This window comes from Abramis brama, assembly GCF_963993115.1.
Source record: "Abramis brama genome assembly, chromosome: 14".
In the NCBI taxonomy this organism is placed as follows: domain Eukaryota; kingdom Metazoa; phylum Chordata; class Actinopteri; order Cypriniformes; family Leuciscidae; genus Abramis; species Abramis brama.
In genome coordinates this window covers 30,198,161-30,213,446 of record NC_139976.1, presented here as the reverse complement: position 1 = coordinate 30,213,446, position 15,286 = coordinate 30,198,161, and the positions used below count along the sequence as shown (strand labels likewise).

The window sequence follows — 15,286 nt, the reverse complement described above, 5'->3', positions numbered from 1 at the left end:
AAGAAACAAAGGATTCTGAATTCAGATTAGATCTCAAAATCCAACTTTGGTTTTGATCTGGATCAAATCGTCAGTTTCCATTGTATTTTTGTATATGGAAGTCAACATCTTATGTCAATCTGGTTATCAACATTCTTCAAAATATCTTCTTTTGTGTTCAACAGCAGAAAGAAATTCATACAGGTTTGGAACAACTTGAGGGTGAGTAAGTAGTGACAAATTTTCATTTTTGGGTTAACTATCCCTTTAAAGGGACATGGTGATGGGAGGTGAAATACAAGATTGGAGGAAAGATTAGATTATGATTATGATTAATGCTTTTGCGTTCTTTTGCAAATCTCTTGCAAATGTTTTGCGTTCCCCCAAGAAACTTTGTGTTCACTCTCAAAACCAAATGCAAAGTTTCTTGGGGGGAAAATGCTAAACTTTTGTGAGAGAACGCAAAAATACATAAATATAATAGGCCTATATAATATATATTTCATATTTTTGTCCATCACCATGTCCCTTAAGTGCCTCTGTAGGGGTCTGAAAATTTAAAAATTGAAAATAAAATCATTTTTATGATTCTGACCGGAAATAGTAGACCAGCCGGGTATCTTTGGAATACTCATTAAAGATGACGAAGTAGTATGTCCCCAAGCTTGCCTATACTCTTTTAGCCTACTACACACTCAAAAGTATGTACTTTTTCATTACAAAAGGGCGTAGTATAAGTAGACGAATTGGGACGCAGCATTCCTGTTGTTCTTTACGTAACCTAGGCTACATTGTGACAAGTGATCCTTTAGAGCACTTGATTTGATATTCTGACAAAGTGTGTATCTGGATCAGGGTGTTCCATTTTTTTTCAAAGCACAAAAGTAAGATGGATTACCTGATCCTGGATAGCAAAACATGGGATTTTCAAATCTAGATTCTGATCCATAAACCTTTTGAACAACTGGGCCCTGCCCTGGAGACTGGAAGTCATTGTGTCAGCCAGTATTGGGAAATCGGGATAACTGCAAGCATTCATTGTGCCATCTATAAATGTCATTTTCACAACACCTTTTAGACAATGCATTTGGTTGTCCTGGACGATCCCATCTGAGCAAAACAAATTTACTTGCAGTTTTGAGCCAAAAATTGAGCTAGTTTTTTCTTCTTAGATGTTTACTTGCATTTCTGAAAGAGGTAACGATCATAGAAACTACCCAACTATTGGGTTTTCCCCTCACTCAGCTCATCATTGGCAAAAATTGCAATTGGAAATATAGGATTAAGAAGGAGTGAAAATGTTGATATTTAACCCTGTTTTGTGAGTGCATTACGAAATCTTTAAATCTATAATTATATGTACAGTATTGTTATATTACAGATATACCTTACCTTTTGACAGCACAGCTAAATATCACGAATTGTGATATGTTATAATACATTTTAAAACCCTCCTTTTGGAATAAAAATGCAAAACCTGTATTTATTTCCTAGATTATACTCTAATGAAGTTATGCATATTGTGTTTAGTATTTTTCTGTTCAGTTAACAGTATTTTTAATTTTACGTTTTAGTGTATACACTAAATATACATGCATAAATACAAAATAAATAACTTTAAAGTTACAAGAAATAACTTGTAACTTCATCAGATTATCTCTGGCAACCCTCCTTCTGAAGGGCGGAACAAAAATTCCCCGCTCCGTGATTCTGTCGGGAGAATTACGGGGAGGGACGCAGCGGAACATCATGGAGGGAGATTTGAGTTGTTATATGCATGGTTATATGTAACAACTTGGACGCTTTTCTTCGGAATTACCACCACAGCCTCACAATGGAGCTCGATAAAGACATCCAGACAAAGCAAAAAGGATTTCACTGCAACCTCTGCAGTGTTAATATACCCAACAGTAAGTTGTAATAAACTAAAAACAGTAGAGCTCACGTTAACACAAGTGAGACACGTTTCGAGACGTTGCTAACTTGTTAGTTCACTGTTAGCCAAAAGTACGTTTTAACACATTCTATGGACTATGATGATATTACGGTATTTCTTGCAGCATCTTTGAGTTTTGTAAATATGGAAATCATACGCACCAAAGTATTTCGAAATGCTACAGCTGCAAAAATAGATAGACCTAGTGTGGTTTTGCATCCAATTTTAAATAACGTTACCATCATACGTCTTACAAGCACTGTTTCTGGTAACGTAAATACAAGTGGACAAAAATCGAAAAGAATTAAGGAAACTTAAATTATCAACTAAATTGATATATGATGAAGGTAATATATGAAGTATAAATATGTGAATACTTGAATTCAAAGATAGAATTAATAAAAGAGAAAAAAAACAAATTAATAATATGCATAAGAAAATATGGAAATACTTTACAATAAGGTCTCATTCGTTAACATTAGTTAATGTATTAACTAACATGAACTAACAATGAGCAATACATTTGTTACAGTAGCCGATTTATCCATTTTTGTTAATGTTTGTTAATAATTACACTGTCGCTCATTGTTTGTTCGTTCACAAAGCATTATATAATGTTAAAAAAGAACTTTTGATTTTAATAATTTATTAGTAAATGCTGAAATAAACATTAAAATCAATAAATGATGTTGAAGTATTGTTCATTCTTACAGTAGTTCATGTTAACTAAAGAAGTTGACTAATGGAACCTTACTGTAAAGTGTTACCAAAAATATGAATTAAGAAAATCATCACAAACATTTGACTGTTTAGATACACCGGTATTCCATCAACGATGTTGCTTTCACATTTAACTGAAGTGTTTTTTGTGCAGAGTCGAGCCTGGAAGATCATGTTAAAGGAAAAAAGCACCAGCATCTGCAGCGGCTCAGAGCTCAGCGTAAAGCTCAGGAGGAAAACAGCGTGTTTGTGAGCGGCTTTAAACCAGACACCTCTCAAACCGATCTGAAGGAGTATTTCACACAGTTTGGGCCGGTGTCAGATGTGATCATGGACAAGGACAAGGTTAATATACACACTATCTTTATCATGTGGTATACCGGTTATTCTCATGGTAATCATTTGATCTTTGTCTTGCTTGCATCTTTATTTGAAGGTCTGCCATAAATCAAATTCAGAATATGAAATTATCTTGGCATTTCAACCCCATTTCCAGAAAAGTTGGGACATTTGTAAAATGCAAAAATGTTATTTATTTATCTGACAAAAAAGTACAAGGAAAATATTTCCAATGTTTTCCCTGTCCAACTTAATTGTATTTTGTAAATATAAACATTTGAATTTGATTGCTTCGCTTTCACAAGTCAGAGTTTCCTCTGCGTCGTCCATCAAGATGATTGACAGGTTCGCTCCATGAGCTTATTGTGGCTTTATTTGTAACTGTAGAGACAAACACAAACACCATACGATTGTAGCTGTCATTCCCGCTGGTAAATCTTATACTACACTTGTATTAATACTGCAAACATGCAAACACTAAATGAATGTTATAATGCAGCTAGAGCAGGAATCAAGGCCTCATTCTTGCACTGAGAAGCACATTTTAAGAAGAAGATTTTGGTTTTCATTTGTGATAACTAATGTGCTCACTCACAGAATCAGACACTACTGCTATTTATATAACATTATTGCATTTTACAAAGTCTTTTCTGGAAATGGGATTGTAAATGTGTGGTTAATGTTATCCAATTATCAGTGGTGTTTACTAAGGCAAGCATCACTATTACTGTTGCTTATACAGTACTTGGGCTTAATGATTTAAACAAGCCCTCAAATGATACCTGTGTGTCTACATACTTTACATTTATTTAGAGAGCAGATTATCATAGAGACTTGGGCATTGGAAAGCGTCCCATAAAACAAATATATAAAAAAAAGTTGTGATAAAGGTTGTGATTATGTGAAGGTGTTAACTCGGTAAAGCCAGACATGATATTAGTCAGAAAGACAGAAGAGTTAATGGAGATGTTAATGTGAGAGTTGTTCTGTGTAGGGTGTGTATGCTATCGTGGAGTTCTCCGAGCCAAATAACGCTCAGACGGCTCTGGAACAGCTACAGCATCAGCTCAATGGACTCCAGCTCCGTGTAAAACCCAGAGAGAGGAAAGACTTCAAACTGTCCAGCAGGGGGAAACCCAAAAACATCCAGATCAGCCTGGACAAACTCAACTATGAGATCTGCAAGGCTACATCTGTAAGTGTACATCTAAAGTGTTCTACATTCACACAGCTTTCTTGTTTTAAAGCTTTTTCTCATTTTTACATTTTCTTTTCTTTTTGTGTGTAAAAGGTCAATGAGCAGATACAAAAGGTGGTGGAGTTTTTTGAGCTGAATGACAGTGAGAAGAAAGTGAGAGATCTCCTAGTTCAGCTGCTACAGGGAGTCTTCACAGAGTTCTTTCCAGGTCCATTCTTAACTCAAACTTGAACCAGATTTCCATCATTGCATCCTTATCCTATTGGAAACCAGGGTTTCCAAAATGCAGGGTTCGTGATGGAACTGCAGGGGTTTGTTAGTTTATGAAAAGCTAATAATTAAATCAAATGCAGTAAATGCAGAGAACTTCATCTCTGCATGTGCTATGAGTTAAACATACATTTGGAAATGCAGTGTGTGGTGGGTTCACACTATTTAAATTCACTTTTGTATAATTTCCAACATTTTTGTTGACAAAAGTTCTCATAGCATTTATTTTAGTTTTCTGGCAAAATAAACACTTGAATTTGAAGTGTTAAAAGTTTGAAGGTTTGAACGATTGAAAGTGAAGAATTTAAGAAATAAATATTTGTATTATAACTTTTAGTGTAAAATAAAACATAATTATCACATTTTATTTTACAGTACAATTGTAATTTATAACGGTAATGTATTTCTGTTTTCATTTTAAAGTTAAAACTAATAATAATAATTGTTGTTGTTTATTATTATTAGTAGTAGTAAATTTAATTGGATTCCTAAAACACCAGTTTTAACACCAGTTTTAATGTGGACTGAGTCACTTATCACAACTAAAAAGAGGTTTGTGTCCACTTCAAATCCAGCTGCAAAGTGATCATATCGCAGTTTATATCAAAATATGACTTAATAATCACAGTATAATATTTGGCCAAGTTGTGCAGCCCTAAATATAAATCATTTTAAAAATAAAAGCCACATCTCAAAATCCAATCCACAATATTGCATAGAAACAAGTTTGACCTATTTTTTTCTTTTTTGATGATCCGTTACACTTGCATGTATGTTACAATCTTTGTTGGGCTCGTTAAAATGTAATTTATTACTCTTTACACCTAACTCCTTTCAGAAGTAGTAGTATACTTTACTCATTACTACCTGACAACAGTAATTTGTGACACTCCTTGTTATATTACTTTTCCATTACACGCCACATAATTGGTAATTGCATATTTTTTCCTCAAAATTCTGACTTCATATTTGTGGCTCCTTGTGAATGTTAGGCTATATTTACACATTTATTTTGAGTTTCTTTCAGAATCATCATTTCTATTTAAATAATTTTTTATGAGAACATTTGCTGCACGTGTCACTCGTATTACATGTTCATAACCTGCCCTGTCTTTTCCCGATTGTAGATAGCACATAATTTGTAATTGAAAGGGTTTAATGACAATATCTGTTTAAACTTGAAATGGTTACAAAATAGATGTACTAGATGATAAAATCATATACTATTAATTGTACCCAGCCTGTATGTAAAATGTTACCTGAGGGATAGGTCAAGTGTTGACCAAAAAAAAAGATGCGTCTTTAGCCGTTTCTTGAAAATGGCTAAATACTCAGCTGCTCGGGTGGAGTTAGGCAGGTCATTCCACCAGCAGGGAACAGTCAAGTTAATGGTCTGTAAAAGTGATTTTGTGCCTCTTTGAGATGGCATCACATAGCGCCATTTACTTGCAGAGTGCAAGCTTCTCTAGGGCACTTAAGTCCGAAGTAGTGAGTTTAGGTATGGGGTGCAGAGCCTGTGGTTGTTCTGTAGGCAAATATCAGTGCCTTAAATTTGATGCAAGTGGTTATTGGCAACCAGTGAAAATTGATGAAGAGAGGTGTGAAGTTCGCTCTCTTCTGTTCGTTTTGGGGCCCTTTCACACCTGAAAGTCCGCACCAAGGTCCGAACCAGAGTTCATGTTTTGATACTTTGTATACATTTGGTTAGTTTTGGTTTGGTTTCACATTGCAATTATGCGAGCGCACTAAAGAACTTTTCATGACGTACTTGCGTCCTGTCGTCATCATCTACATGGCTGCATATTGACATTGATTGGTTTGTAAACGGACGTGCGTCTGACGTCAGCGTGTTGTCAATTCGGCGGGTAACTTTGACAAGAATGAATGAGCAGACGCATATCGTTGCCAATATACTGTTATTATCACGGCATTACTTCCTCCAGCACCAACTATACTCGACGCTAGTTCAAATTCGCCAAATGAACGTCCTCGTTGTGCGAACATTTTATCATCGCCGGCAGGACGCTGGCCAAATGTGTGTGTGTGTGTGTGTGTGTGTGTGTGTGTGTGTGTGCGCGCGCGCACGCACGCGAATCAGCTGGAAGAAACGCTGTGGGCAGGACTGACAGATCTGCACATAAATATTCTTCTTCAGTTGTTTAGGCTACGCGGGAACCACCGGGACTTCCTGTAAATAGTCCAAAAGTCCGAACCATACAGAAAATGCTTTCACACTAGAAACGAACCAAACCTTTGAACAGTTTGATCCGGACCGAGACCACCTCTTTTCGTCGGACCAAATTTCGTCTGTTTGGTCCGGACTGTGGTCCGGGGGAGGTTTCACACCTGTAATTTTGATTCGGACCAAACTGAAAAGTCCGAAAGTCCGGACCAAACAAGGTAGGTGTGAAAGGGCCCTAAGACCACTCTTGCTGCAGCATTCTGGATCAGTTGCAGAGGTTTGACAGTGCATGCTGAAAGGCCTGCCAAGCGAGCATTACAATAGTCCAGTCTGGATAGAACAAGAGCTTGGACATGGAGTTGTGTAGCATGCTCTGATGGGAAGGGCCTGATCCTCCTAATGTTGTACAAGGCAAATCTGCAGGACCGGGCAGTTCTAGCAATGAGGTCTGTGAAATTTAACGGATCATCAGTCACAATTTCAAGGTTCCTGGCTGTCCTGGAAGGAGTTACAGCTACCGTCGGATCTTCTGGCTGGAATTAGAGGTAGAGTTGTGTGTCATAAACATGGGAAAGGTGACAGGAAAAGCCATTTTTCTGAATGGCAGATCCTAGTGTAGATGGAGAAGAGAAGTGGTCCAAGCACAGAGCCCTGAGGCACTCCAGTAGCCAGATGTTGCGACTTAAAAACCTCACCCCTCCAAGACACCCCAAAGGACCTACCTTAGAGGTAAGACTTTAACCACTGGAGTGCGGTTCGTGAGATGCCCTTCGTCATGAGGTTGAAAGGAGGATCTGGTGGTTATGTGTTAAAAGCAGCAATCATATCCAGTGTGTGCTGTTAAGATGTGTTTGTCAGTTTGTGGTGTGGAGAATTGGTCACTGATGGTTGTTTTATTTATGAAGAATGGCCATCAGCTGTTAGAGTCATTGAAGGATGGGGAGGAGGAGGACAAAGAAGGGAGGAAAATGGTTTTGAAAAGTGTGCGAGAGTCAGAGGAATTTGTTAATTTTGTTGTGGTACTATGTCGTTTTACCAGTGGAGACATTTGCAGAGAAGGAAGAGAGGAGTGGCTGATACAAAGTCATTGGGATCTTTCGATTACATTACAACACTCAATGTTTATTACAAACACTCAGTGGTGGTTTACAGTAAGTTTTGAGTAAAAGCATAGTATTAATCTTATAAATTGACAAAATCAAAGTAATGGCAATATTTCCAGCCTCTGGATGTAAGCTTTTCCATATTCCAAGTGACTGTAATCAGTGCAGAATATAGTACAACACTTTTTTTTTTAGCAGCATTAGTTTTGGATTTTTTTTCAGAATCAGAAGTAGCTTTATTTCCAACTATGTTTCCTGTTCATTTTCTAGTGATTAAAAAAAGTCTTTGTGTCATGTGTTATAGATTGCCAGATTGTTCCCTTTGGCTCCTCTGTGAACACATTTGGGATTCACTCCTGTGACCTTGATCTGTTCCTCGACCTTGAGAACACCAAAGCATTTCAAGCTCGTGCAAAGACTGCTGGATCGGTGTGTTAGCACTTCTAATACGGGACATCTGTGAACTCAAACATCAAATAATGAATCTATTTACATCTATCTGTAAAATGTCTAAAACTACTCATTTCAACAGACAGGAGAAAATCAGTCTGAGGATTGCCATTCTGAAGACTCCATTTTGTCCGACATCGACCTGTCTACTGCCACTCCTGTTGAAATTTTGGAGCTTGTTGCAACCATTTTGAGGAAGTGCGTTCCAGGTGTACACAAAGTACAGACGCTCAGCACTGCCCGACTTCCTGTGGTCAAATTCAGTCATCGAGAGCTCAACCTCCAAGGAGACATCACAATCAACAATAGGTTGAAAACAGTTATTTTTGATCATTTTCTTTTTGTAAAATAAACCAATTTGAATGTAGCACCCCATTTGACAGTAGTATACTTCAGGTTTTTGAAATCTTTGTCTATAATGTCTTCCCTTTTTACATCAGATTGGCGGTAAGAAACACTCGATTTCTGCAGTTGTGTTCAGGCATCGATTCCAGACTGCGACCCTTAGTCTACGCCATCCGATTATGGGCTAAGCAGAAACAATTAGCAGGTAATATAGTTTTATATGATAATTAATTGTCTATAAAAAAAGGTACATTTTACTGCTGTTAAGTTTTTATTGTGACAGCATATTAATGATTATAACATACATTTTCAGTGCAAAAAATGTATTCTCAATTCTGTAAAATGATGACACTTCATTGTAGAAAAGTAATAAATCCTTTTGTTTTTAATTAAAGTCAGTGTTAAAATAATTCAGACATATACTTTACAGTTTTATTTTTTTTTAAATTACAGTATGGCGGCCTGGACATTTCTTGATGCATGTACAGTTTTCTGAGTTAAACCTTGTACATTTCTAATGTCATAGGGAACCTGTCTGGCCCTGGACCGTTGTTGAACAATTACGCTCTTACACTGCTGGTGATCTTCTACCTTCAGAATCGAGACCCTCATGTGCTTCCCTCTGTGAATCAGCTCAAGAACATGGCCTGTGCGTTAATCTGGACTACTGTTTATTTAACTTCCTTAATCAGTTGTTTTATCTGTATTTTATTACATAGTACAAATTTTATTGATTGTTTTTCAAAGAAATATTAAATTCAAAAGCAATAGGAAGCCAGACAAAACAGCATCTGTCATGAGAGTATGAGATGTGTATTAAAAGTATTAATAATTAGGTGTAAATCATCACTTGCCTCTTGATTCGATTACAATTCTCGGAGCATCACAATGCATCTTTTCCTCCAATTCTTTTATTAATTATTATATTAATAATCACACTATATTTATTTTTTATTTTATCTTTGTTATTAAAAATAAGAACAAAGACGCAAATAACAAACAATAGAGCGAATACAATATTACAAAGAAACAAACTAATTTAACAGTGCTGTACATTTTTTTTTTTTTACATTTTACATCTATTTAACCGAAGCTGTTGAGTAAGAAATACAGAAATTTAATAAATAAATGTAAAAGTAATCACTGCAGTCTTTCATGTATTAATTACACATAAACTGATTTTTTTAAACCTACAAAAGTTTAGAAAAGAACAGTGAGTGGTTCCCTCTTTTCTTCTGTTCCTTGATTAACATTAATGACAGACAGCAGCAGATTTATTATATTGCACCTATTAGACCTAATGCACGGATCTAATATAATGTTACACATCAGAATCCCCCCCAACTGTTTACGTTCACTTAAGACATAACCGACAATGTTTACATGAATACTCAAGACAGATATTTTGAAAAAATGATCCGTTCAAGTGGAATATGCCACTAAAGAGAACTGAATTCACGATTGCATGCTGTCTGAGAGAGGTGTCTATTTGTGTGCACGCTTTGGGTGTGTGTCAGTCAGCGCAAGTAATGTATTGAGATCTTTTTCATGGCTTATTGTTCTTAACTCTTTTTAACATCAAGCACATCCTGCACTTATTCACGTTCATGCATGTTCTTTTCATAAAAACTGCAATATCAATAAAACAGCACATTATTATGTCTTATATGCCTATTTAATAAAAAAATTCTAAGATTCTTTTGTTTTTATGCATCGATGCAGAATTGTTCACATCAGCAGTGCCATGCATCGTAAAAACGATTATATTCCACAGCTCTATTAAAAATGATTTTTGTTTGTGTAGGTGAGGAAGAAGAGTGCGTTATTGAGGAATGGGATTGTACGTTTCCTAGTCAGCCCTTTAGTGTACCACCCAGCAAAAACACTGAAGATCTCTGTGAGTACCACATGCTTTTAGCTCATTTCAGTTGACTTGTCTGTGAGTGTTTACATGAACGTTCTTAAACCAGTTACTCTTAATAAGGTGGCAAAGTGCCTGCTCATGTAAACAAGGCAATCTGTTTTCGATTAAAATGAAAATTCTGTCATTATTTACTCGCCCTCATGTCATTACAAACCTGTATGCATTTCTTTCTTCTGCTGCACACAAAAAAGGATATTTTGAAGAATGTTTTGTTCCCATTGACTTCCATTTTTTTGGTCAATGGGAACTAAAACTGTTTGGCTACCAACATTCTTCAAAATATTTTCTTTTATGTTCCACTGAACAAAGAAAGCCATACAGGTTTGGAACGATATGAGGGTAAATAAATGATGACAGATTTGTCATTTTTGGGTGAACTATCATTTAACCGGCATTCTGTCTGGTTACTGTTCTCATCTTGCGCAGCCAAAGGAGTTGTACAGTTTAAAAGTTTAGTTACAGGTCTAAATGTTTTATTTAACATCGCAAATTATAGTTTGGATACAGAGTTGGATACTCTTCTAATTACATATTCATGTAATTTAGGTAATAATCTGATATTTAAAATGTTTACTTAAACTGGTTGTCAACCGTATTTCAATGCACTATATTACTTTTAATAAACTTTTTTCATGTAAACGAAGGCTGTTGCATACGGAAGAGGATTAGGGCCAAGCAATAATAAAAAAAATAAAACTGTCTCGAGATTAAAGTCATTATAATGCGAAATTAAACTCGTTAAATTTTGAGAAAAAAAAGTCGAAATACAATCTTGAGAATAAACTCATTAAATATCGAGAATAAAGTTGTTGTATTTCGAGAAAAAACACGTTAAATTTCGAGAAAAAAAACTCGAAATACAATCTGGAGAATGAACTCATTAAATTTCGAGAATAAAGTCGTTGTGTTTCGAGAAAAAAGTCGAAATAATCGTGAGAATAAACTCAATAAATTTCGAGAATAAAGTCGTTGTGTACAACAATCATTATAATAGATTTGTGTGTAGGCTAGGCTATACGAAGAAAGCAATGTGGAGCTATAACCAGGTCTGTAAAGGGTTCGTTCTTGGACCATTTAGGAACTATTGATACGGCATATAGCACTATTGCAGCGCACGTGGTATGCAAAGACACCAATAATCAACAAGATACATGCATGAAGTCAAAATTCACTCACTCTCTCGCGTGTCGATGGCTGAAACGCATGCAGTAGGCTCGATGTTAGGATGAATGTGGCCTCAAATCGATCTCGAAACACAACGACTTTATTCTCGAAATGTAATGAGTTTATTCTCAAGATTGTATTTCGACTTTTTTTTCTCGAAATTTAACGAGTTTAATCTCGCATTATAATGACTTTAATCCCGAGATGGTTTTATTTTTTTATTATTGCTTGGCCCTAATCCTCTTCCGTAGTTGCATGTATCTTCTGTGGGTAATGCAATCCCAGAATAAATAGGGAAATGTCTTCCTATTTCTTCTGAGATTGTCTTATTGCCATTTATCTAAATGGTAATTGGTTGGCTAATGTCGACCCACCCTGCTGTACTCAATTAGTTCTTCTAATGTAATCATATAATTTATCTACCAGAATATTAGTATTTTTGATTTGTTTTATTTTGTATATGTTTTTTTTTTTTGTAAGAAATCTGCTTTTGAAACAATAAGGAACATGCTGAACATTGTTTACATCCATTATATATGCTGTGTAATGGTGTAGTTACAACATCTACCAACAGGGGCAACATGGGCTAGTTTTCAGTCAATAAATACTGGAAATATTCATTGAAATCTAATATGAAAAAGGTTGTTCAGTAATTGTGAATGGTTATTTCACACAATATTGTTAGAAAATTAAATTGCGGTTATTACTGAGTGGTTTCTGGATTCTGGATTATTACTGAGTGGTTTCTGGAGTGGTTGAAAGTGAATCAAATGCCATTAGTCAAGTCCCCCATGTTAATTGACAGTATCAGAAAAAGGACAAATGAACAAAATAATGAAAAAAGTAAAGATGATGTTGAACAAAATGTTGTCTGTTGGTGTTTATTTATACAGAACATTTTATATCACAGCTCTCCATGGTATGAGAGTTTTTTTAAAAATCTTATTTTCACTTTAAATAAAATACTTTTCTACTGTCCAATGACAATTCTGAAAGAAAATGCCATGGAAGCCCACTGTTTTGCTTTAGTAGCGAACACAATGCATTTTTCCGTTCCACGACACTGCTTTTTCATTGTTTTTCAATGTAAACGCACTAGACGGACGTGTTTGACAGTTGCCTGTAACTGATCTAAAGATAAACAGCGCATTCTTATTTCAGTGTTATTTAAGCAGACAGTTTGCTTCGTACATTCAGTTTAACAGCAAGGTTTCAACTGAACTATGCATATGCATTTTATACACTTGCATTACGTCCACGCTCCGTCCAGCTATTTTCTGGTGTTATTTTTTGACTGGTTGGGGCGTTCTACAAAATGAACACTAGTCAACATTTTTATCATTGTTTTAATCACCATAAGAATGTCTATTAAACTAAAATGATATTTAACAGCTCTCCTCAGTCATCCAATCAGATATTTCGATACTTTGTTTTTGAGTATGCAACTGGTATCATTAGATTGTGCAAATGATGTAAATTATGTTACATGTGCGTTCATGGACAAGCAAATTGTTATTCTCCATATAAATTTCCCTATCTCCTTTCCCTCAGGCACTTTGCTTTTTGGATTCTTCACCTTTTACTCACAGTTTGATTTCCCTGCATCAGTGGTGTCTCTGCGAGACGGCCGTGTGCTGCCTATTACAGACTTCCTTCGAAGAGACGAGGAAGCGGTAAACGCTCCAGAGGCCTCTAGTCCCAAACCGAAGCGCTCCTCTGCCCCTAAATTGGGCCCAATGAATGTCCTGGATCCATTTGAGCTAAACCACAATGTGGCCGGGAACCTTAACGAACGAACGCAAAAGAACTTCAAGAGAGAATGCTGCGAGGCTGAGAAGTACTGCCGCAGTTTGCAGTACCAGCGCAAATCAACCAAGGGCAAATCCTGGGGTCTTGTGCGGCTCTTTGCACCGTCTGAAACAGGACCCCGTCCGAAGGTCGAGACTGAGAAGATTATGGAGATCAGCATCCCTTTCAAGGCAGCCGTTCTCCCAGAACCCTTGCGTGCCCAGCTGGCATTGGCTGGGAAGGGTTTTAGGGGTCTTTGGTTTGCAAAGGTCTGCTCTGCTGTGCAGATGGTGTTTCAAGAAATTTTAAAATGTTCACCCTCTGAGGAGGCTCAAACTGCACCCCTTTGTCAAAGTCTGGACAAAGCTGACAGAGATGGAAATGAAATGGAGGTGAATAATAACCAGAGTCTAGAAGATACTGGTCCTCAAGCCAAAAGTGAAGCTGGTAAGAAGAGGCCTCTTATAATGGAGGAGGGTCCATCAACCTCCACTGTTATACAAGCTAAAAGACAGAGACTGGATGTTGATATGGAGCACCCAGAGCCGGTCCACTGGACTTGGACTCAAAGGAACTGTGTTTGGGCAGGCCGACGGAAAGTGCGGAGAGATCTCTTGAAGACGAGTGATGAGACTTCCAAACCTGAAGGAGGCTGCGTTCACATTGAAAGCAGGGTGACACAGAGCATTGTGGAGAAAGAGGAGAAAATTCAAGATTTGTTGTTCAAAGTGGATGCAGAAGTGGTTGGCGGGAATGAAAACACCAAGGTTGTCCTCCGTTTTCACCCCAGCCACGATACTGCAGGCGTCTTTCAAGACTTCTTCCATTTTCTAGAGGCCTTCCTGCCTAAGATGGCAGAAACGATCCTAGGGAGAGCAGAGGATGTTACAGAAATGTCATAATTAAAATAATTTTTTGGTTAAACGTTGAATTTGTATAAAATCTGCATATTTTGATGGAGGCATACTTTTTGCAAACCTTGTAAGCAAAAAAAAAAAAAAAAAGATATTTTAGTGATTTATGTTTTCACAATATAACAATATATTACATGCTTTTTGTGTATTGCATGTTTTGAGTTCAATTTTTATTTCCTGTTTGAATTGGGTTTTGCTTTCTTTTTTTTTTTAATGATTTTGGCTTGTTTGCCTCTATAATGTAAATCTAATGAATGTGAATACTGACATTAAAATTTAAACTGAAAGTATAAACCATTAAGACCCGGACTGTAGCTTTCTTTATAAAATGGATAGTTATGATTTCAAAATCTGATTTGATGCGCTGTGTTTGATCTGTTGTGAATATCTGGTATTTGCAAGAGTCAAATTCATTATTATTATTATTATTATTATTTTTTCCCCCAAACAATTACAGGAAAAAAAAAAGACAACATATATGTACTCATCCTTACATAAGAACATATTCTTGTGTACACATGTACATACAGAATGTATACTTGAGCACATATGCACATACATAGGTACACGATGTAATCTTTTCATCTCTATTCTACTATTTCCCCCAATATGATGAAATTCTATTAGTATGTTGTCTTGATGAAAAGGTCAGAGTTTCTGACATATTGTACACATTTACATTTTCTTGCCTTTCATATACAGATGGAGGATCTTCCTTGAGCCATTTCCTTGTAATGGCATTCTTACTAGTTCTTACTTGCTAGTAATATATTAAAAAGGTTTATGTCCTCCTTTGTTATTTTGGAAGGAGAAATGCCCATGTAACATTGTTTTAAAGTTACACTCAAGATTCCACCCCATTATTTCTCTATTCAGATCCTGTTAATAAGTATGAATAACGTTTTTCAGTCCCAAAAGATGTGAAAATTATCAGCCATTATATTTCCTCATTTTTTTCCAGCATTCACCAGCCT

The 15,286-nt window shown here is 36.3% G+C and overlaps 1 protein-coding gene across 1 annotated transcript; it reads left to right on the top strand.

Annotated features, from left to right (window-relative positions):
- The first annotated feature begins 1,694 nt into the window (after window positions 1–1,694).
- Window positions 1,695–14,609, top strand: tut1 (terminal uridylyl transferase 1, U6 snRNA-specific). The gene is made up of 10 exons (XM_084134559.1): window positions 1,695–1,889; window positions 2,790–2,980; window positions 3,969–4,169; window positions 4,266–4,380; window positions 8,032–8,156; window positions 8,260–8,486; window positions 8,618–8,727; window positions 9,049–9,171; window positions 10,327–10,419; window positions 13,162–14,609. Exons 1-10 carry the CDS (start codon window positions 1,757–1,759, stop codon window positions 14,298–14,300), a joined length of 2,457 nt encoding a protein of 818 aa, XP_083990685.1. The 5' UTR covers window positions 1,695–1,756; the 3' UTR covers window positions 14,301–14,609.
- The last annotated feature ends 677 nt before the right edge of the window (window positions 14,610–15,286 follow it).

Bases quoted from the DNA above. Each gene is read 5' to 3' on its own strand.
- tut1 (XM_084134559.1), top strand. From the start codon at position 1,757: ATGGTTATATGTAACAACTTGGACGCTTTTCTTCGGAATTACCACCAC. The intron at 4,170-4,265 runs GTAAGTGTACAT...TGTGTGTAAAAG, and splicing joins AGATCTGCAAGGCTACATCT to GTCAATGAGCAGATACAAAA. The intron at 4,381-8,031 runs GTCCATTCTTAA...CATGTGTTATAG, and splicing joins CTTCACAGAGTTCTTTCCAG to ATTGCCAGATTGTTCCCTTT.